At 42.4% G+C, this 22893-nt stretch overlaps 1 protein-coding gene and 1 long non-coding RNA gene across 9 annotated transcripts in view; one reads left to right on the plus strand and one right to left on the minus strand.

The window, feature by feature from the left end:
- Positions 1-4051, minus strand: part of LOC130276724 (uncharacterized) — a 28554-nt gene extending 24503 nt beyond the window's left edge. Inside the window, exon 1 of the long non-coding RNA XR_008845228.1 lies at positions 3921-4051. This is a non-coding gene — a long non-coding RNA (uncharacterized LOC130276724). The remainder of the gene's footprint in view (positions 1-3920) is intronic.
- CSTPP1 (centriolar satellite-associated tubulin polyglutamylase complex regulator 1) overlaps positions 3938-22893 on the plus strand; it is a 173628-nt gene continuing 154672 nt past the window's right edge. For 2 of the 8 annotated variants that reach the window (XM_056526462.1, XM_056526459.1), the window contains exon 1: positions 3992-4126. Coding sequence is in view for 3 of the 8 variants with exons in the window: in XM_056526456.1 (XP_056382431.1) it covers positions 4151-4241 (91 nt within the window). In the remaining 5 variants the exon portion in view is untranslated. Of the gene's footprint in view, positions 4242-16145; positions 16232-22893 lie in introns of those variants that run through there. The other 6 variants (XM_056526457.1, XM_056526461.1, XM_056526456.1 and 3 more) reach the window with 6 other exon arrangements.

A 22893-nucleotide genomic window follows, 5' to 3' on the forward strand; every position in this document is an offset into this window, starting at 1 on the left:
GCTGTCACACCCATTTTTTGGGTTCTCTTAATAAAATGGAGCAGACACAATTGTGGCGCACATTCTGGCGCAGACACAAATTTTGGCGCATGACCCGACAAAACAGGTCGGGTTTACAAAAGCAAATCATGTGTTTATGTATGTGTATGTATGTATGTTCCAGCATCATTTCCAAATGGCTAAAGATTAACATAAAACTTGGCACACATGTTACTTATATGTCAACAACAAACATAGGATAGGTGATTTAACACTTACCCACCCCCACTTGCCAGGTTCAGGGTTTGTGCTTAAAGTCCCATACAAGTCTATGGGAAATATATTTTACTGCATAACTTCCAAACAGCTTGAGATATTTTGATAATACTTGGTCAAATGTTACTTATAGGTCAAATACAAATATATGACAGTTAAAATAACCCTAACCTACCCCCTTATGTGAAGGATGGAGTTTTTGTTTTAAGTTCTATGCACGTTTATGGGACTTACGGTACCTTACTCCACAAGCTCCGCATTTCTTGTGAATGCGTCAGTCCAGCTTGTAATCCACACCCTCCATGCATGCCATGTCCCATCTGATGTTCCATTCCCGGCACGGAAATTTTGAAACCGGCTGCTCGGCTCATTTTTGCACCGTATCAGTTTTATTGCGGGAATAAAATCTGTGGAAGTCCAAGGTTTTCAGTCCAGCAACAAAACCGGATCCAGTGCAAAGATGAGCCGGCTCATTTAAATGAATGGGATGCGGTATTTCCCTGCCGGATCCGGCAGCCCTATGCCCAAAACACAGTGTGAATGTAGCCTTAGTTTAGTTGCACATCTCTGTACCCTTCCCAGCTCCAAAATGTCCCTTTTATGAAAAGGTGCCCAAATCTGATCAACATATTCCAGTTGAGGCCTACTTTATAAAGGGGGAGTATTATGTCCATGTTCCACAAATCCTTGACTGTTTTGATACATAACAATATCTTGCCGGCCTTAGAAGCAGCAGCCTGACATTGCATGCTGTTCTGTAGTCTGTGATCTACAAGTACACCCAGATCCTTCTCTACCAGTGACTCTCTCAGTTTTACCCCACCTAAGACATATGATGCATGCAAGTTTTTTTTGTATGTAGATGCATAACTTTACATTTATCCACATTGAACCTCATTTGCCAAGTGGATGCCCAAAAAAGTTGGCTTGTCACTTCTTCTATAGACTGTACCGTGCTACAAAGCTTGGTGTCATCTGCAAAGATAGAAACTAAACTGTTAGTGGCATTCTCTATATCATCTATAAATAAGTTTAAATAGTACCTGTCACCTTATATACATTTTTAATATATTGTACCTTATGTAATTATAAGACACTTTGCTATTTACTTGCTGTTAAAATTCTCAACCTTTTTTTTTTTTTGTAATGTGATTGAAAAAAAAAAAAAAAAAAAGGCCACTAGGTGGCTCTGTTCTCTTCCCTGTCGCAAGTCAAACAGTTAGTTTGGTCTCCTCCTGGCCTGGCAGGAGACCAAACTCAGGAATTGGGTGCGGTGCAAGGCGAGGCACAGCTCTCGCCGGCTTCAGTGACATCACTGAACGCCTACTTTCTCCTGCCAGGAGCTCACACAATGTGAGCAAGGGGAAAGGTATGATACAGAGCTTTTTTAAAGCTTGGAATTTTTCTTTTTAGGGCAGGAGGGGTGTTAGAAGTAGTTAAGAAATATAATCTGAGTTAGTTTAGAAAATATGGTTTGAGTACAGGTACTCTTTAACAAAAGCAGGCCCAGTACTAAACCTTGTGGTACACAACTAACAACTGAGGACCAATCAGAGTACGAATCATTGACCACTACTCTCTGGGTATGGTCCTTAAAGGGGTACTCCACTGGGAAACATAATTTTTTTAAATTTTAAATCAACTGGTACCAGAAAGTTAAACAAATATGTAAATTACTTCTATTTAAAAATCTTAATCCAGTACTTATCAGCTGCTGTATGCTCCACAGGAAGTTCTTTTCTTTTTGAATTTCCTTTCTGTCTGACCACAGTGCTCTCTGCTGACACCTCTGTCCATTTTAGGAACTGTCCAGAGTAGGAGCAAATTCCCATAACAAACCTATCCTGCTCCGGACAGTTCCTAAAATGAACAGAGGTGTCAGCAGAGAGCACTGTGGTCAGACAGAAAGGAAATTCAAAAAGAAAAAAACTTCCTGTGCAGCATATAGCAGCTGATAAGTACTGGAAGGATTAAGAGTTTTAAATAGAAGTCATTTACAAATCTGTTTAACTTTCTGGCACCAGTTAATTTAAAAATGTTTTTTTTTCCCCAGGGGAGTACCCCTTTAAGCCAGTTTTCAACCCAGTTACAAACTAAAAGTTCTAAACCTAAAAACCTAAATTTAACTATGAGAAACGGGGTGCCGATGGGTTGCTGTGGAAGCTCGGGGCCCTAACTGTGCTTCTCGGGCTTCTATGGATAGGTTATTGTTAAAGGCTGCCTTAGGACCAATAGCATTATATTGATTGATATAAACCATCTACTGATGAATTATGATAAACCTCTGGGGGGGGGGGGTGTCAAAAAGATGTGTAAAACAAAAGTAAACAATTTTTTTAAAGGTATAAAAAAAATCCCCCCTATCCCATTTTGAAATTTAAATCACCCTCCTTTACCCATTTTTCGAATAAAACACTGTAATGATATAACATGCCAGAATTTCTGCATGGAAGTCTGCATGAATTTATAGTCAATACACTTCAATGGGATTCCGCTGTCCAGTTTACACAGCAGAATTTCTGCTGCAGAATTTTTGCTGCAGGAATTGCATTGAAGTGAACGGGCAATTAATTTCTGCAGAATTTATTGCAGATTTTCTGAGCATAGCCTGATATACTTGATATAACCACTTCGCAATTGTCTGCACTAATAATTACATTTCTGATCCTCCAAACACCAAAATAGCTGATTTTTGGTGACATCACTTCCAAAAAAAATTGAATAAAAAGTGATCAAAAAGCCATAACTACATAAAAGTGGTATCAATAAAATCTACAGCTCATGGCTAGAGATGAGCGAACTTACAGTAAATTCAATTCGTCACGAACTTCTCGGCTCGGCAGTTGATGACTTTTCCTGCATAAATTAGTTCAGCCTTCAGGTGTTCCGGTGGGCTGGAAAAGGTGGATACATTCCTAGTAAAGAGTCTCCTAGGACTGTATCCACCTTTTCCAGCCCACCGGAGCACCGGAAAGCTGAACTAATTTATGCAGGAAAAGACATCAACTGCCGAGCCGAGAAGTTCGTGACGAATCGAATTTACTGTAAGTTCGCTCATCTCTACTCATGGCACATAAAATAACCCTGAAAAATAAAAATTTTATGAGGGGCAGAACATGGCAATGAAGAGAGTTTTTTTTTTTTCTTCAAGTTTTTAATTTTTTTCTGGCTTCATAATACATCATATAATAAAATAAAGTGCGCCAATGAAAAGTACAACTTTTCCCACAAAAAAATGAGTGATAATACTACTGTGTCTGTGGGCAAATAATAAAGTTCTGGGTCTTAGAAGTTGAGGAGGAAAATAATGTGAGCCATAAATCAAAAATCGCCTGGCTATGAAGGGGTTAATGCACATGACCCGTCAGTCACCTCCAATGGCCTCTGCATTACACCTGATCGCACAGACAGCTAAACCTATATTATAGTCATCAGATTATTGATTGGAAGTATTGCAATTCTGCACCTAAAGGGTTAACATTTCCCTCTGGTTGCATCATTAATATGCTGCAGTCCGTGTATCAGACATTACATTTTATATTAATGATTTTTTATTTTTTTAAATATCAGTATTTTTCCCCTATGTCCTTTTTTTGGGCGGACGCAGTGACTAACGCCTAGTGACCCCCCCCCCCCCCCTCTCTCCGCATAGTGACGGAACGTACCTGCAGTATGGAGGTTTCTCTCCGGAAGGTGCTAAGGTTGCACGGGATCTGATTGTTACTATGGTTACCGGAGACGCGGCCTATTGACCGGCCCGGAACCTGCGCCTTTGATCAATGACGTAATTAGAAGAGAACCTTTCTTTGAGAAGAAGAGAGCAGGAAGATGAGCCCGGAGCGTCTGCTGCAGCCTGGACCGGAGTATCTGGGTGAGAACTGGGCTGTGAAATATAATGCAATACAATGATGTGCAGCCTGTAAATAGGCCCGGGCTCGGGTTTAATTTACCAGTCCTGTGTTCCATTTATAATACCTATTGTTATGGTAAATATTTATATATTGATGATAATTTCCAGTACAGTCTGTATATGTGATGTAGGCACAGATAATACTGCTTCCCTGTCTGTATATGTGATGTAGGCACAGATAATACTGCCTCCCTGTCTGTATATGTGATGTAGGCACAGATAATACCGCCTCCCTGTCTGTATATGTGATGTAGGCACAGATAATACCGCCTCCCTGTCTGTATATGTGATGTAGGCACAGATAATACCGCCTCCCTGTCTGTATATGTGATGTAGGCACAGATAATACCGCCTCCCTGTCTGTATATGTGATGTAGGCACAGATAATACCGCCTCCCTGTCTGTATATGTGATGTAGGCACAGATAATACTGCCTCCCTGTCTGTATATGTGATGTAGGCACAGATAATACCGCCTCCCTGTCTGTATATGTGATGTAGGCACAGATAATACCGCCTCCCTGTCTGTATATGTGATGTAGGCACAGATAATACCGCCTCCCTGTCTGTATATGTGATGTAGGCACAGATAATACCGCCTCCCTGTCTGTATATGTGATGTAGGCACAGATAATACCGCCTCCCTGTCTGTATATGTGATGTAGGCACAGATAATACCGCCTCCCTGTCTGTATATGTGATGTAGGCACAGATAATACCGCCTCCCTGTCTGTATATGTGATGTAGGCACAGATAATACCGCCTCCCTGTCTGTATATGTGATGTAGGCACAGATAATATTGCCTCTCTGTCTGTATATGTGATGTAGGCACAGATAATACTGCCTCCCTGTCTGTATATGTGCTGTAGGCACAGATGATACCGCCTCCCTGTCTGTATATGTGATGTAGGCACAGATGATACCGCCTCCCTGTCTGTAGATGTGATGTAGGCAAAGATAATACCGCCTCCCTGTCTGTATATGTGATGTAGACACAGATAATACCGCCTCCCTGTCTGTATATGTGATGTAGACACAGATAATACCGCCTCCCTGTCTGTATATGTGATGTAGGCACAGATAATACCGCCTCCCTGTCTGTATATGTGATGTAGACACAGATAATACCGCCTCCCTGTCTGTATATGTGATGTAGACACAGATAATACCGCCTCCCTGTCTATCTGTATATGTGATGTAGGCACAGATAATACCGCCTCCCTGTCTGTATATGTGATGTAGACACAGATAATACCGCCTCCCTGTCTGTATATGTGATGTAGGCACAGATAATACCGCCTCCCTGTCTGTATATGTGATGTAGACACAGATAATACCGCCTCCCTGTCTGTATATGTGATGTAGACACAGATAATACCGCCTCCCTGTCTATCTGTATATGTGATGTAGGCACAGATAATACCGCCTCCCTGTCTGTATATGTGATGTAGGCACAGATAATACCGCCTCCCTGTCTGTATATGTGATGTAGGCACAGATAATACCGCCTCCCTGTCTGTATATGTGATGTAGGCACAGATAATACCGCCTCCCTGTCTGTATATGTGATGTAGGCACAGATAATACTGCCTCCCTGTCTGTATATGTGATGTAGGCACAGATAATACCGCCTCCCTGTCTGTATATGTGATGTAGGCACAGATAATACCGCCTCCCTGTCTGTATATGTGATGTAGGCACAGATAATACCGCCTCCCTGTCTGTATATGTGATGTAGGCACAGATAATACCGGCTCCCTGTCTGTATATGTGATGTAGGCACAGATAATACTGCCTCCCTGTCTGTATATGTGATGTAGGCACAGATAATACTGCCTCCCTGTCTGTATATGTGATGTAGGCACAGATAATACTGCCTCCCTGTCTGTATATGTGATGTAGGCACAGATAATACTGCCTCCCTGTCTGTATATGTGATGTAGGCACAGATAATACTGCCTCCCTGTCTGTATATGTGATGTAGGCACAGATAATACTGCCTCCCTGTCTATCTGTATATGTGATGTAGGCACAGATAATACCGCCTCCCTGTCTGTATATGTGATGTAGGCACAGATAATACTGCCTCCCTGTCTGTATATGTGATGTAGGCACAGATAATACTGCCTCCCTGTCTGTATATGTGATGTAGGCACAGATAATAATGCCTCCCTGTCTGTATATGTGCTGTAGGCACAGATAATACCACCTCCCTGTCTGTATATGTGATGTAGGCACAGATAATACTGCCTCCCTGTCTGTATATGTGATGTAGGCACAGATAATACCGCCTCCCTGTCTATGTGCTGTGGGCATAGATAACACATCCTCCCTGTCTATCTGTATATGTGATGTAGACACAGATAATACCGCCTCCCTGTCTGTATATGTGATGTAGACACAGATAATACCGCCTCCCTGTCTATGTGCTGTGGGCACAGATAATACCACCTCCCTGTCTATCTGTGTATGTGATGTAGGCACAGATAATACCGCCTTCCTACCTTTGTGTATGTGATGTAGACACAAATAGTAGGTACTGCCTTCCTTTCTTTCTGTGTATGTGATAGTACCACCTCCCTGTCTCTATATGTATGTGATGTAGGCACATATAGTACATCCTCACTGTCTCTCTGTGTATATGATGTAGGCACAGATAGTACCACCTCTCTGTATATGTGATGTAGAAACAGATGGCACTGCCTCCCTGTCTCTCTGTATATGTGATGTAGACACAGATAGCACTGTCTCTCTATGTATGTGGTGTAGGCACAGATAGTACCACCTCACTTTTTCTCTTTGTGTATATTGTAGACACTGATAGTACCGCCTCACTGTCTTTCTGTGTATGTGACGTAGGCACAGATAGTGCCGACTTCTTGTCTCTCTGTATATGTGATGTAGACACAGATAGTAAGTACTTCCTACCTGTCTTTCTGTGTATGTGATGTAGACACAGATAGTAGCGCCTCCCTGTCTCTCTGGGTACGTGATGTAGGCATAGATAGTACCGCCTCCCTGGGTATGTGATGTAGAAACAGATAGTGCTGCCTCCATGTCTCTCCACGTATGTGATGTGGACACAGATAGTACTGCCTTCTTGTTTGTTTGCTTATTTGATGTAGGTATCTTTGCTTTGCATAGAGTCCTATTGCTTCAGCACCTCCTCTATTTGCCGACTCCTTTCCAGACCAGTGAAGTAACCAACGCTGCCCGCGCCCATACCACAGATTCTACTGCTTCCATTTCTTAGCTTTAACATGATATCGCTACAGATAGTGCTGCTTACCTAAATTTCCCTGTTGGTGATGTAGGTACAGTCATACTGCTTCCTTATCTTTTCCTGTACATAATGTAGGCACAGATAGTACTGCCTCCTTATCTATGATGTAGATACAGAGACTTCCATCCTTTCTCTCTGTATACTTGATGCAGACAAAGGTAGTGCTGCCTCCCTGTATTCCCCAAGCAGGGTTCCCTTCTGTAAAGTCCCCTATTGCAGATTTAGTCATATTTGACAGGAAGAATATTGCAGAATGCAGGGCACCTCTGTTTTTTGTCACGTTATGGATACGGCACTCAGTCATATTAGTCTTTCTGCTTCTATGATAGAGCAGAAAAGCTGAATTGATAATGCAGGTCCCCCAATGCAGCTTCTCCTTTTCATGTATTCACATATATAGCTTTATTTAAAAAAAAAAAAAATAGGTACGCTTTAACCGCCTAACGACCAGCACCTATACTGCCGTCTGGGCCTTAACAACCAACCATGCTAATGATGAACATCAGCCATCATGCTGATGTTCTTTAGTTACCGTAACCCTTTAGATGCTGTGATCAATGGCAATCACAGCATCTAAAAGCTAAAGTAATAGGAGACAGTGGGTTTGGAGCTTTTATGGGAGCCTAAATACCCTAACCCCACCAATGCCCCTCCACCCTGCAGCTCAATTGCGGGGGTCAGATGAGTTAAAATGGTGGCAGGAAGTCTACTGTTAATCTTCATGCCGGCCATAAGTACTTTTCTAATACAAACATGGGCCTAACTGATCAAAGCTATGCAATAGTGTAGCATTGTTCAGTATAAGCAATCAAATGATTGCTTACAATAGTGTGAATAAAATAATAAAAAGAAATGTTTTAAAAAAATAACTCTTCTCTAATAATAGTTCAAATCATCCCTCCTTTCTCATTTTTCAAAAAATTATTTTTTTTAATTTGTGGTCTCGCCGTGTGTGCAATTGTCCAATCTATTGAAATATAACATTATTGCTCCCATATAGTGAAGTGCAAAAAAAATAAAATCATTTGAATAAAAGTGTTAAAAAAGCCACATATGCTCAAAAGCGGTACCGATAACAAATACTAATAACATGAGCCCTTACACAGTGGCATAGACACAGATATTAAAAAGTCATAGGGGTCAGAGTAGGGGGTTAGGGTGTGTTCACACGTGCGTATTTTTGCTGCAGATTTGCTGCTGCAGATTTTGCTGCCTATTGGCTTCAATGGGCTGCAAAATCTGCTAAAGCAAATCTGCTGCAGAAAATATGCAAGTGTGAATGCACCCATATTAAAGGGGTTCTCTGCCCCTAGACATCTAATCCCCTATCCAAAGGGGATAGGGGATAAGATGTCTGATCTTGGGATCCAGCTGCTGGGGACCCCCATGATCTCCCTGTTTACCCTGCGTTTGTTTAGAGCGTCGGGTGCAGCGCTGAAGGCTCGTTACGTCACGGCCACTTCCCCTCAATGCAAATCTATGGGAGGGGGCGGGACACCCCTCCCATAGACTTGCATTGAGGAGGCGAGGCCGTGTTGTCACGAGCGCGGCATGACATCACGGGGACCCCGGGATCCCCGCTGCGGCACCGCGCTATCATTACAGCACAGAGCGAGTTCGCTCTGTGCGTAATGACGGGTGATACGGGGGACGGAGCAGCGTGACATCATGGCTCCGCCCCTCGTGACATCACGGCCCGTCTCCTTAATGCAAGTCTATGGGAGGGGGCGTGACGACCGCCACGCCCCCTCCCATAGACTTGTATTGAAAGGGGCGGGCCGTGACATCACGAGGGGCGGAGCCGTGATGTAACGATGCTCCGGCCCCTGTACTGCCCATCATTACGTGCAGAGCGAACTTGCTCTGTGCTGTAATGATAGCGCAGTGCCGCAGCGGGGATCCCAGGGGTCCCCAGCAGCGGGACCACGGCGATCTGACATCTTATCCCCTATCCTTTGGAATACCCCTTTAAGGGGTTAAAAACAAGCAAACTAACAAAGATGGTGGTAAAGAGCAGAGTTTTTGTTTTCAGGTTTTTTGGTTGCAGCATTGATGCTGATCTCTCCTCCTCAGCTTCTGGGGCATGTGAACCTACTGGTTTTCTGGAATAGTTGTAGCTTAGGGCAGGACATAACAAGTCAGGTCTTTACTTCACTAGGAATAATCCCAATGGATCCAAGCAGCCACAAGACGGGAATCGCCTGCGGTTCTGAGGCTATTATCATAATGGCGGCTAATAACAATATTAAGGGAGTCGGTGTGAAATCTGTTTAGCTTGATGAATTTCAGAGAACAGGTTTTTATAAAGACTCTGGGGGAGATTTATCAAAACCTGTTCAGAGGAAAAGTTGCCGAGATGCCCATAGCAACCAATCACATCACTTCTTTTATTTTTAACAAGGTCTCTGCAAAATGAAAGAAGCAATCTGATTGGTTGCTATGGGCAACTGGACAACTTTTCCTTTGCACAGGTTTCTCTTGTTTTATATATCAGGGAATTGCATAGCACTCACTTTATATTAGGGTACACACACACAGGCAGGTTACTAGTGTGTTTCCCGCTGCAGGTGTTCCGCGGGCACATTTTTTTTCCGCAGCAGAAAAACAGCAGCAGACCCTATTGAGGGCAATGTAATCTGTTGGGGATTTTCCAGTCTGCTTGCTTATTACCCTAAGATAGTCATCTGGTCATAGAGCGGGACACCATTTTCCTGTAAATTATTTTGCAGACTATGGCTGTTTAATGCATTTGGTTGGCATTTTCTTGCCTTTTTGCCTGTTTTTTTTTTTACCCTTTGTCTTGTTTTTGTCCCGTTTCTTTACTGACCAACATTCCCACACATATGTGGCCACCGGGAACACCATGGTTAAAGGGGTTATCCAGGAAAAAACTTTTTTTTTATATATCAACTGGCTCCAGAAAGTTAAACGGATTTGTAAATTACTTCTATTAAACAATCTTAATCCTTTCAGTACTTATGAGCTTCTGAAGTTAAGGCTGTTCTTTTCTGTCTCTCTGATGACGTGTCTCGGGAACCGCCCAGTTTAGAAGAGGTTTGCTATGGGGATTTGCTTCTAAACTGGGCGGTTCCTGAGACAGGTGTCATCAGAGAGCACTTAGACAGAAAAGAACAACCTTAACTTCAGAAGCTCATAAGTACTGAAAGGATTAAGATTTTTTTTTAATAGAAGCAATTTACAAATCTGTTTAACTTTCTGGAGCCAGTTGATAGATAAAAAAAAAAGTTTTTCCCTGGAATACCCCTTTAAATATTTTATCAGATTAGATTTGTGTAGTAGGATTTTTCTGCAATGCAGGCAAATTAACGGGTAGAGGATTTTTTCAGGAATGACGTGGGGGTTGGGCATGTTCTTATGGTGCAGAAGGATGTTAGAACAGGGAAACCATCATCCCATTGAGGGAGCTTTGTTGTGTTGAATTATTGTCCCAAGTCAATTACGTAGGTTCTGAGCTCCACCAAAGTGAGTCATTGAGGAGTCGGGAGTTCATTCTGGGGCCCACAATCCAATTTATAACACAACCCGCAGGAGGGACTTTTTTTTTAGAGGCTTTATTTTTGTTGTTTAGTAATAATTGTGCATTGTGATTGTGTATATCCAATGCATCGCTAAGCTATAGGGGTTGCAATGGCAGCACTGGTCCCTATCTCTGCAGCTACAATTAAGTACCCCAGGGGCAAGAAATAAAATGCACAATGATATAACCCGGCTAGACAGCGCTATCTCTGTACACACACTATATCATGCTATATTACACAATGTCATCAAATACAGGGACAGATGAAGTTATTGACCTTCTGAATATTCATCCATCAACAAATAAAATAATAATAATAAACAAATAAGGTCTCATTCACATTTGCATAAAAGGTACCGTTAGGAGCCGCGGTTGCTGATTCTGTCAAAAATGCAGGACAAAATAGTGCAGCAGAAAAGACTGGACATCATGATGGAAACTCAACTCACCCCATTAAAGGGGTATTCCGGGCAAAAACATTTTATCCCCTATCCAAACTACACTCCTCTCTTAGTAAATCAGGGCCATTGTTACTCAGTACCTAATCCTGATCATGTACATATCATTTTTATGTGTCTAGGACCTATATATCCCTAACAAATAGCATTTACAGTAGGGCAAAAAAAGTATTTAGTCAGCCACCAATTGTGCAAGTTCTCCCACTTAAAAAGATGAGAGAGGTCTGTCATTTTCATCCTAGGTATATCTCAACTATGAGAGACATAATGAGAAAAAAATCCATAAAATCACATTGTCTGATTTTTAAAGAATTTATTTGCAAATTATGGTGGAAAATAAGTATTTGGTCAATAACAAAATGTAATCTCAATACTTTGTTATATACCCTTTGTTGGCAATGACAGAGGTCAAACGTTTTCTGTAAGTCTTCACAAGGTTTTCACACACTGTTGCTGGTATTTTGGCCCATTCCTACATGCAGATATCCTCTAGAGCAATGATGTTTTGGGGCTGTCGCTGGGCAACACGGACTTTCAACTCCCTCCAAAGATTTTCTATGGGGTTGAGATCTGGAGACTGGCTAGGCCACTCCAGGACCTTGAAATGCTTCTTTCGAAGCTGCTCCTTTGTTGCCTGGGCAGTGTGTTTGGGATCATTGTAATGCTGAAAGACCCAGCCACGTTTCATCCTCAATGCCCTTGCTGATGGAAGGAGGTTTTCACTCAAAATCTCACAATACATGGCCCCATTCATTCTATCCTTTACTCAGATCAGTCGTCCTGGTCCCTTAGCAGAAAAACAGCCCAAAAGCATGATGTTTCCACCCCCATGCTTCACAGTAGGTATGGTGTTCTTTGGATGCAACTCAGCATTCTTTCTCCTCCAAACACGACGAGTTGAGTTTTTTTCCCCAAAAAGTTCCACTTTGGTTTCATCTGACCATGTGACATTCTCCCAATACTCTTCTGGATCATCCAAATGCTCTCTAGCAAACTTCAGACGTGCCCGGACATGTACTGGCTTAAGCAGGGGAATACATCTGGCACAGAATGATTAGAGTCCCTGGCGGCGTAGTGTGTTACTGATGGTAGCTTTTCTACTTTGGTCCCAGCTCTCTGCAGGTCATTCACTAGGTCCCCCCGTGTTTTCTTCACACTAAAGCTGCTTGCCTATTGCAGATTCAGTATTCCCAGCAGGTCTACAATTTTGTTTCTGGTGTCCTTCGACAGCTCTTTGGTCTTGTTCATAGTGGAGTTTGGAGTGGGACTGAGGTTGTGGACAGGTGTCTTTTATACTGGTAACAAGTTCAAACAGGTGCCATTAATACAGGTAATGAGTGGAGGACAGAGGAGACTCTTAAAGAAGAAGTTACAGGTCTGTGAGTGCCAGAAATCTTGCTTGTTTGTAGGTGGCCAAATACTTATTCTCCACCATAATTTGCAAATAAATTCTTTAGAAATCAGACAATGTGATGTTATGATTTTTTTTTTTTCTCATTAAGTCTCTCATAGTTGAGGTATACCTATGATGAAAATTACAAGCCTCTCATCTTTTTAAGTGGGAGAACTTGCACAACAGGTGGCTGACTAAATACTTTTTTGCCCCACTGTATATGTTGTGTTCTTGCCTTCTGGAGGGGGAGTGTCCATCTCTCTCCCTCACTGTGATGACTCCTCTGCTCTGAGTCTGGCGGCAGCATGGCAGCCTGCAAATTACTGCACAGTAGTTTTTATGCATACATTTTCTATCTATTCCTAGTAAAGCTGGGTGCTAATCAACATAGCTGTCACTGTGTGTCATTCAGCTTTCACAGACTCCTGAATGTCTGATCAGCTTCTTTGTCATTTTGGAGTCAGAGAAAGCTTTTGCTTTTCAAGCATGCTGGGAGTTGTAGTTTTACATTGCAACAACTGGAGCTGCAGTGTTTGTACAGCACTGTGTTAGAGCGGTGTGGCCTTTAGCTGTTGCATAACTTCAACTCCCAGCATGCCCACACATCCTTTGTAGTTTTGCAAGAGCTGGAGAATACACAGATCTAAAACAGAGTTTTACAAAGATTGTACCCCCAGTTGTTGCAAAACTACAACTCCCATCATGGGAATTGTAGTTTAGGAAAAGCCTGAAGGCTGTAGTGGTGCAATGGTGATCTCCTATACTGGATACCAACACACTTTACGGCCAGTATCCAGTATCCTGCAAAATACAGAGTATCCTGTCTGCATAAAGACAGATGACCCCTAGTGGTGGCTATTTTCATTTTATGATTTTTTGTAAAATTTACATTTTTTTTAAATAAATGTATATTTAAAAAAGTATTCTTATTAGTAGTACTAAAAAATATAAAAAGTTTTTCATAATGACAATGCCTCTTTAACTCACCCTCCTCCGTTCCCCCGTTGCACAGCTATCAGTCTTCGGTCCCCCTCTTCTTCCTGCTTCCGTGTGCATGGATTGTCACACTGCGGTCAGCGTATTGTCGGCCACAGCGATGTCCCGCCTCTGGCTGTGATAGGCTGATCGCAGTGTCATGCAAAAAAAATGGGCCCTGCCTTCTCCCTGCTCCGCGGGCTCCTTACATGACCCTGCGCTCAGCCTGTCACCGGCCAAATCGGACATTGCTGTGGCCGGCGATACGCTGACCACAGTGTGACGATACGTGCACTTGGAAGCAGGAAGGAGAGGGGGACCGAAGACCGATAGCGGCACAATGGAGGAATGGAGGAAGGTAAGTTATGGTTTGTTAGGGGTTATCTGACTGGAGGGTTTTTCTTAAACACCTTTGCCCAGTGCACATGATATAAAACCTTTACTCACCTCCAGCATTTCTATGGTGCCTCTGGCCCCCGACTGTGATCCTCTTCCTCTCAGAAATCATGACACTACGGTTGGGAATGACATTGGAGCCCATCAGAAAATTATGTAGCCAGTGATTGGCTAAAAGTTGTTGGGGCCCCAATACTGATGGATATCCTTAAGATAATCAGTATCAGATGAGTGTGGTTTGAATCCTGGCACCCCCACTCATTGTTGTGGCTCCTCGTTGTTTACCAGGCTCACCTCAAGTGTTTTTATTTTTTTTGCTGGATGAAAGAGAGCATTCTTTTGTGCTGTTTTATAGAGCAGTATCTAGTAAAAAAAAACATATACAGTACTACACATTATACTTTTGCTAGTATGGGAGTCTATGTATGAAGGAAGAAGCAACGTGCCATCTTTCATAGCTTGGGGCAGAGGTACCCATTAGGGAATCCTCCAATGTATACCCCTGCTAGATAGCATTAAAATGCTGGGAGCCAGAGCCCCATAATCTTATATCGATAGCCTATCCTAAGCACTAGCCTTCTGTATTGTAGTCTTGAGAAGCCCACGTTTTTTGCTTACCATGCTGTTTTCTTGTTGCAATGTCTACAAGCTCACTTGCCACTTTTTCCTTAGGGAAACATTGGAATTTCATATCAATAATTTAAATTTTTCACTGTGCCACATGGGTAACCTCCATGGAGCCTGAGAATTTTACCATCATTTTTTCTTGTACTTGAGATTATTACAATTGAAATTTGCACTGTACTGCTGCTCTGAGTGTTCCTCAACATCATATGGATGCCTCTTGGAACTGCAGCATATTTCTTATTTCCTACGGTCAATGTATCAATGTCTAGAAAAGCATTTATCGAGCATAATTTTTTTCAGAAATTGAGCTTGCACAAGACAGATCGGCACCAGAAGGGATGCACTGACTAATGCCCTTGCATATGATGTTAGACTGACAAATTGTTAGTAGCTCTTGTATAAGTAATCTGGCCTGGAAAGAATATACATAATCACTGCGAGGCCCTGTAAATGCCATATAAATGATGTCATTGTTAGAGGGCACATAGCCTACAATTGAGTTTACTGTGTCTTTAAACTGACCTTTTACTAGCACTGAAGATACACTGTTTTTTGTACTTAATTTATTTCTAGGGGGAGGGTAGTGGGGGTTTCATGTAAATTGTTCCCACTCATTTATTAGAGATAGGGCTGAAAATTCCTTGGTGTCAGGTAGCCAGTATGTCTGGAAGTAGCTGCTGTGGCATACTGGGGACTTGTCTAAGGACAGACCAATTAAAGGCATTATACAGATTTAATGGGGACAAGGACTGTCCTTACACTCCAAAAGTGCCTTAATAGCTTAATATGCCCCTCCTCTCTGAAGCCTCTCTTAGCCATTCAGAGGAGCCATGTGGAGTCACATGATGCTCCACCAGCGACTCTGTCAATATAGCCATTGATAGACTTCTGTTTCTCAGGTTATCCGATGCGTGGGGCGAGCTCTCTTCTTCAATCTCCCGAACATCACTTTGTGGAAACCATCGGGATGACCTCTGCTGGGATCTTTTGAATATTGTTGATCTCTAGACGTAATAATACAAATTGTATTCTCTTTATTGGCAGGTAGAAATGACACATTTCTTAGTTTTGTGCCTGAGGCTATCTCCAGTTTGTATCTGGTTTTCTTTACGTGCCATACTTTTGTTGGTTTCTGATCCCTGTTCTGATACCTATTGCTGGGCTTCGGCCCTGGTACTGTTGTTGTATCCTGTTGCAGACATTGGGTCTGGCCGCTGTGATGTTTCTTACTTACTTTGTTCTTGTATTAATGTCTATGCAAAACTCTTTAATAAAAATTACAGTTTAAAAAAAAAAAAATGACACATTTCTACTCCCTAAGCCCACCCAAGTGTAGGAAAATACTGCCTGCAGATGTTTCACCCGGGTTGGTATATGATATCTTGCACACAGGCAGGTACAAAATAAATATAAAAAAATAAATATTAAGATAGTGATGCCTTGAGTTCTAAAAATTATCATTTCGGGGTGGAATAGAATAGAAGCCTGCTCCATTGGTTGTAATATTTAGTGTTCATTATAAAATATTATTTGGTAATTTGTAGTAAATATATTTATGTATTTAACTGTCGGTCAAGAAAATTACATGTGGAGCAGGGGGTTAGATGTAGGGGGAAGTCTTCCTCTACAGGTACCTTAGAGGAGTTGTCCCATCAGAACTTACCCCCTTGGAATTATGGATGTCAAAGAAGTGGGGCCCCCCATTGGACCCTCCTCTAAACTATGTGCAACTCTCAGACTGTGGTGATATTGGATCTTTCATATATTACATCAATAGCTGTTCAATTACACAGTCGCTGTGCATGGCTGGGCTCATGTGTAACCTGTTACTTTTCCTTTTCAATATTTCTTTATTGAAAACATTTATCATTTACATTTTAATAAATAACATTTTACACATTGAATTTCAAGATTTTATCTTTTTTCCCCACCCCCCTCCCCTTCCCTCACCTTTCTCCCCCATGACATATCTCCCCTTACTGTGTGGGCGGGAGGCAGAGGGACAACACCTTCCCATTCTATTACTATTTCCATTATACTATATCAATTCATTTTTCTTTTCTCTTTCCTTTCCCTTCCCTTTCTCTCTCTCTCTTCTTTTTTTTTTTCCATTTTAGATCTTTGGTATCTTCCCAATTATTTCTACCCGCCTTTATTCTTGTGTCCCCCTGATTCCCGTCCCCCTCACATAATAATAATGAAATAAAAAAATTAAAATAAAAAACTCTAATTTCTTTCTTTAACCCCTTAAGGACTCAGCCCATTTTGGCCTTAAGGACTCAGACAATTTAATTTTTACGTTTTCATTTTTTCCTCCTCGCCTTCTAAAAATCATAACTCTTTTATATTTTCATCCACAGACTAGTATGAGGGCTTGTTTTTTGCACGACCAGTTGTCCTTTGTAATGACATAACTCATTATATCATAAAATGTATGGCGCAACCAAAAAACACTATTTTTGTGGGGAAATTAAAACGAAAAACGCAATTTTGCTAATTTTGGAAGGTTTTGTTTTCACGCCGTACAATTTCTGGTAAAAATGACATGTGTTCTTTATTCTAAGGGTCAATACGATTAAAATGATACCCATTATTATACACTTTTATATTATTGTTGCGCTTAAAAAAAAATCACTAACTTTTTAACCAAATTAGTACGTTTATAATCCCTTTATTTTGATGACCTATAACTTTTTTATTTTTACGTATAAGTGGTGGTATGGGGGCTCATTTTTTGCGCCATGATCTGTACTTTTTTTTGATACCACATTTGCATATAAAAAACTTTTAATACATTTTTTATAATTTTTTTTTAAATAAAATGTATTAAAAAAGTAGGAATTTTGTACTTTTTTTATTTTTTTTCGTTCACGCCGTTCACCGTACGGGATCATTAACATTTTATTTTAATAGTTCGGACATTTACGCACGCGGCGATACCAAATATGTCTATAAAAAATGTTTTTTACGCTTTTTGGGGGTAAAATAGGAAAAAACGGACGTTTTACTTTTTTATTGGGGGAGGGGATTTTTCACTTTTTTTTTTACTTTTACATTTTTTTTTACACTTGAATAGTCCCCATAGGGGTCTATTCATAGCAATACCATGATTGCTAATACTGATCTGTTCTATGTATAGGACATAGAACAGATCAGTGTTTTCGGTCATCTTCTGCTCTGGTCTGCTCGATCACAGACCAGAGCAGGAGACGCCGGGAGCCGGACGGAGGAAGGAGAGGGGACCTCCGTGCGGCGTTATGAATGATCGGATCCCCGCAGCAGCGCTGCGGGCGATCCGATCGTTCATTTAAATCGCGAACTGCCGCAGATGCCGGGATCTGTATTGATCCCGGCATCTGAGGGGTTAATGGCGGGCGATCGCGGGCGTCGGCCATTGCCGGCGGGTCCCTGGCTGCGATCAGCAGCCGGGATCAGCCGCGCATGACAGGGGCATCGCTCCGATGCCCGCGGTTATGCTTAGGACGTAAATGTACATCCTGGTGCGTTAAGTACCACCTCACCAGGACGTACATTTACGTCCTGCGTCCTTAAGGGGTTAACCAAATAACCTTCCTGTCACCTCCCTCCACTCCCATACCTCTGGTTTAGTTGGGGCCAGCCATCTCCTGATTATTAATAATCTAGCATAAAAGAGCATAGTCAGTAGTTCCTTTCTATTTTTGTTCCTGTTATTGTATGGCAAAACGGCAAATTGCTGTTTACTGGAGCGATTTCTGGCTAAACCATTTCTAGGTTTGAGACCTGACAGAGCATTATAGGTAATGATTTCTTACAGGATCTGTTATATAATAAATTATATATTCCTAGATGGCCTTTGTTTTATTAGGGACTCTCATAATTCAGGTCCAGAGCTAGGTGTTTGTTCCTGATTTTCCTGTTACCCACTTACCTTGTATATATGACCCTGTCTACCTGTCTGCTGCTTGCCCTGACTTTTGCTAGTCTATGGTATCTGAGCTCTATCCTGTGCACATGTTGACTATAACTTGTGTCTGCTGCCTTTTTACTGTGTCCTGGTATCTACTACACATTTGTGTCAGCGATTTCTAATAAAAAATTCTCGACAAAGAGCAACCTGGGGATTCCCTGTATGATAGTTTACACCTTCTTGTTGAGGCTGAGGGTGTACTCACAATCCTTTAAAGGGGAACTCCGGTGGAAAAAAATTGTTTTCAAATCACCTAGTTAAACAGATTTGTAAAAAACTTCTATTGAAAAATATTAACCCTTCCAGTACTTATCAGCTGTTGTATACTACAGATATACTACAGAGACATTTTTGAAGTTCTTTCCAGTCTGACCACAGTGCTCTCTGCTGACACCTCTGTCCGTGTCAGGAACTGTCCAGAGCAGAAGAGGTTTTCTATGGGGATATGTAGTTCCTGACACAGACAGAGGTGTCAGCAGAGAGCACTGTGGTCAGACTGGGAAGAACTGCACAATTTTCTCTGTAGTAGACAGCAGCTGATAGGTACTGATAGGCTTCAGATTTTGAAATAGAAGTAATTTACAAATCTATTTAACTTTCTGGCACCAGTTGATTTGAAAACATTTGTTTCCAATGGACTTCCCATTTTAAGGCCTACTACTCATGCCCAGTGCTCATCCCCGATGCAGAAGTACCCATTATGGAGTCCCCCAATGTATACCCCTTCACATGCCCTCTGTGTAAAATCACCTTTAGACTTGGCTCTTGTTTTTGGCCAACGCTAAATCTGTTAGTGACCTTGTGGGTCTTCATCTTTAGCAGGTCTTTGTCACATGATGGCTCTGACATGTGCATCATGGTCAGGGAAGCCATGATTTCCTGTAAACAGGGTCTTATGATCATGTATATGCATTTTAGGGTAGGGTCACACTTGCCGTGAAGTCAATGGGTAGCGAAATACGAAGATGATTTTGCTTTCCTTTGACTGCAATGGGTAGGAAAATATGCAGCAGCAAATACGCAGCAAAATACGACACGTGTGACCCTACCTTGAATGATACCCTGAATACAAAAGAAAAGTTAAATAAATCTAGTGTGAATAGGAAGAAAATAGTTGGTGCCCCATCCAGTATCATTAGTTGGCTTATCGTTATCAGAGATGGCTTTCCCGCCTCTCCTATTCGCGGTATAGAAAGTAATAACAGCTTTTCCCTTTACTTTGTCGTTTTTATCTCCGTAAGTGCATATTTCCAAGGACTATTTAAAGTCACAAAAGCAGTTAATAAAGTAAATGTTTGCATACTTTCCAGGGTTCACTTTCTTTTCAAAGAGGGCTGATTTGACATGTGAGATTGTAAGTTCTCTTAGATGTCAGTGTGGTATGAATGTATGAAGCGCAGATCATTGGTGCTGTTGTATGTGGTGGTTGCTTACTGCGGGATTTATTATTTTAGACATACTATAGTAGAATTCTAAAGCCATGAGTAACACGTTCCAGATTGTTATCGTTCTTGTGAAGAGGCCAAGATAAAGCGGTTTCTCCTTTTCTAAATGAGTATTGTGCGTGTGGTTGGGACTGTCATTGCATACTTGGTATCTTCTTCCCACATCTGTCTTTTGGTGGCTGGAAGTATTCAGTGGGTGAGACTCTGCTGTCCTTTTTAGGGGTTGAAAACATGGGCTGGAGACAAAGCTGAAACCATTGGTAGAGTCATTGTTAAAGGGGTACTCCACTGGCCAGCGTTCGGAACTAAATCCCAACACTGTTTTCGTACTGCGGTTCGTACTAAATCCCAACGCTGTTTTCGTACTGCAGTGGTAGGCCACGCCCCTTGTGATGTCACGGCCACACCCTCTCAATGCAAGTCTATGGGAGGGGGCGTCACGCCCCTCCCATAGACTTTAATTGAGGGTGTGTGGCCGTGACGTCACAAGGGGTGTGGTCGACCATCACAGTGTGAAAACAGCGTTGGGATTTAGTTCCGAACGGTGGCCAGTGGAGAACCCCTTTAAGTCAGGGTCGTCAGGTCAGTTTACAGCAACTGAGGTTTACTAGACGGGTCATAGGGCTTCATGGACTTTCAACCTTCTAAGTGTTCAGACATTTATAAGATGGGAGCGCTCTGTAGGCATTAGCCTCCTTCCCATAAATGTTTGCTCCTATAATATGAAGTGAAAATTCACTTGTGGAATGTTAAATAGATATTGGGGGAGATTCATCAAGACTTGTGTAGAGGGAAAGTTTACCAGTTACTCATAGCAACCAATCAGATCGCTTCTTTTATTTTTCAGATGTCTTTAAAAAAATGAATGAAACGATCTGATTGGTTGCTATAGGCAACTGGTCGACTTTTCCCCTGCACAAGTTTTGATGAATATTTCTCATTATTCCTAACTGTCTCTTCCTTCCTCATCTGGATACACATTGACCAAGCATTGTGGAGCATGTTAGGACAGGGGTCTCAAATTCCTGGCCCGCGGACTGAAATTTTACCGGCCCGCACCAGGGATCTGGAGTTTATATCGCCCGATGCCCGAGACATGCAGTTCCGGGTGCCGGGCAGGTGATTTCTTCAAGCATTTAGCCCAAGCAGGCAAACACTGCTACATGGGACCCGGTGCACATATGACGGGGCAAACAGTCTTGCCCCGTCACTAAACTGCTACTTACATCTGCCTGCGGGGACTTCCTGGCGGAGGTGTGTGCGTGCAATGACTTCACTTATAGTGCGCACCTGCCAGGAAGTCCTTACAGGCAGATATAAGAAGCGCAGTCCAGGTGGGGAATCTGTGCTATGGCTACCTAATGTGGGGAAACTGTGCTGTGCTGCCTAATGTGGGGAAACTATGCTGTGCTACCTAATGTGGGGAAACTGTGCTGTGCTACCTAATGTGGGGAATCTGTGCTACGGCTACCTAATGTGGGGAATCTGTGCTAAGGCTACCTAATGTGGGGAAACTATGCTACCTAATGTGGGGAAACTGCTACCTTCCTAATGCGGGGAAACTGCTGCCTACCTAATGCTTCCCCCCCAGCAGTAGCACCTCCCGTCATCCGTCAGCTCATGCTATTACCACAGGGGGGTAGGGGGAATGGGGAGGGGGGGTTTGGTGGATGATGGGGGTGCTAGAGGGGGGTGTTGCTGGTGGATGATGAGGGGGGCATGATGGGGGCATTATATGTGAGGGGTGCATGATGGGGACATATGTGAGGGGCGCAAGATGGGGACATTATATGTGAGGGGCGCATGATGGGGACATTATATGTGAGGGGCGCATGCAGCCCAGCCTCACCCAGCTGCTACCTCCAGTGTCCCTCAGATAAATTTTAGTTTGAGACCCCTCATGTAGGAGGTAGGTAGCAGTGGTCCCAGTGATCAGAAGATACTGTGTATTCACCGATGAAAAGCCATGTTTTTGATAGATGGGAAAAGAGTATATTAGAATGGGATTTCTAAACTGGACAACCATTTTAAGATAACAGTGCCGTTTAGCTTCAGGGGCTTTCTATAATGACAACTTATTACCTCTCCATAGCATCTGACCATAGGGACCCCCACAGTCATTAGAATAGTGGTCCTGATTGCCACTTTTTAATGAAGATGCAATGCAGATACTTAACTGCTTCTGCTGCATTTGAACAAGGTCACTTGTTCTTGTGATCAGTGGGGTTCTCAGTAGTCAAACCCCCACCAATCAGACACTTATCACCTATCTTTTGGAGGGGTGATAAGTTGTCAATATGGGAAAACTCTTTTAAGTGACTCTTGTGATTCTTGTTGTCACTGGCCATTTAATAGGATTACTGAAGAAAGTAGGCCTCTCAATGCTCCTTTGGTACCAGTAGACACGGGCTAGTGGATACTGTTAAGCTGCAATATTCCACTCACCAGGCTGACATTCATTGACTATAGAAACCACATCTTGCTTGAAGCCAAACAATCCTCTCTTAATGGCCATCACAATTCCCAGTGTTTTCCTGGTGATTGATACAACGTGGGACAGGCCACTGTGGTATGTTCTACCCTCCCCAGACATTCTTTGTTCCTCCACACATGATATTTGCCTCACTCTATCAGTGTCAGCACTGCTGCAGGTCCCGTATTTGG

The sequence above is a fragment of the Hyla sarda genome, chromosome 6 (assembly GCF_029499605.1).
Source record: "Hyla sarda isolate aHylSar1 chromosome 6, aHylSar1.hap1, whole genome shotgun sequence".
In the NCBI taxonomy this organism is placed as follows: Eukaryota; Metazoa; Chordata; class Amphibia; order Anura; family Hylidae; genus Hyla; species Hyla sarda.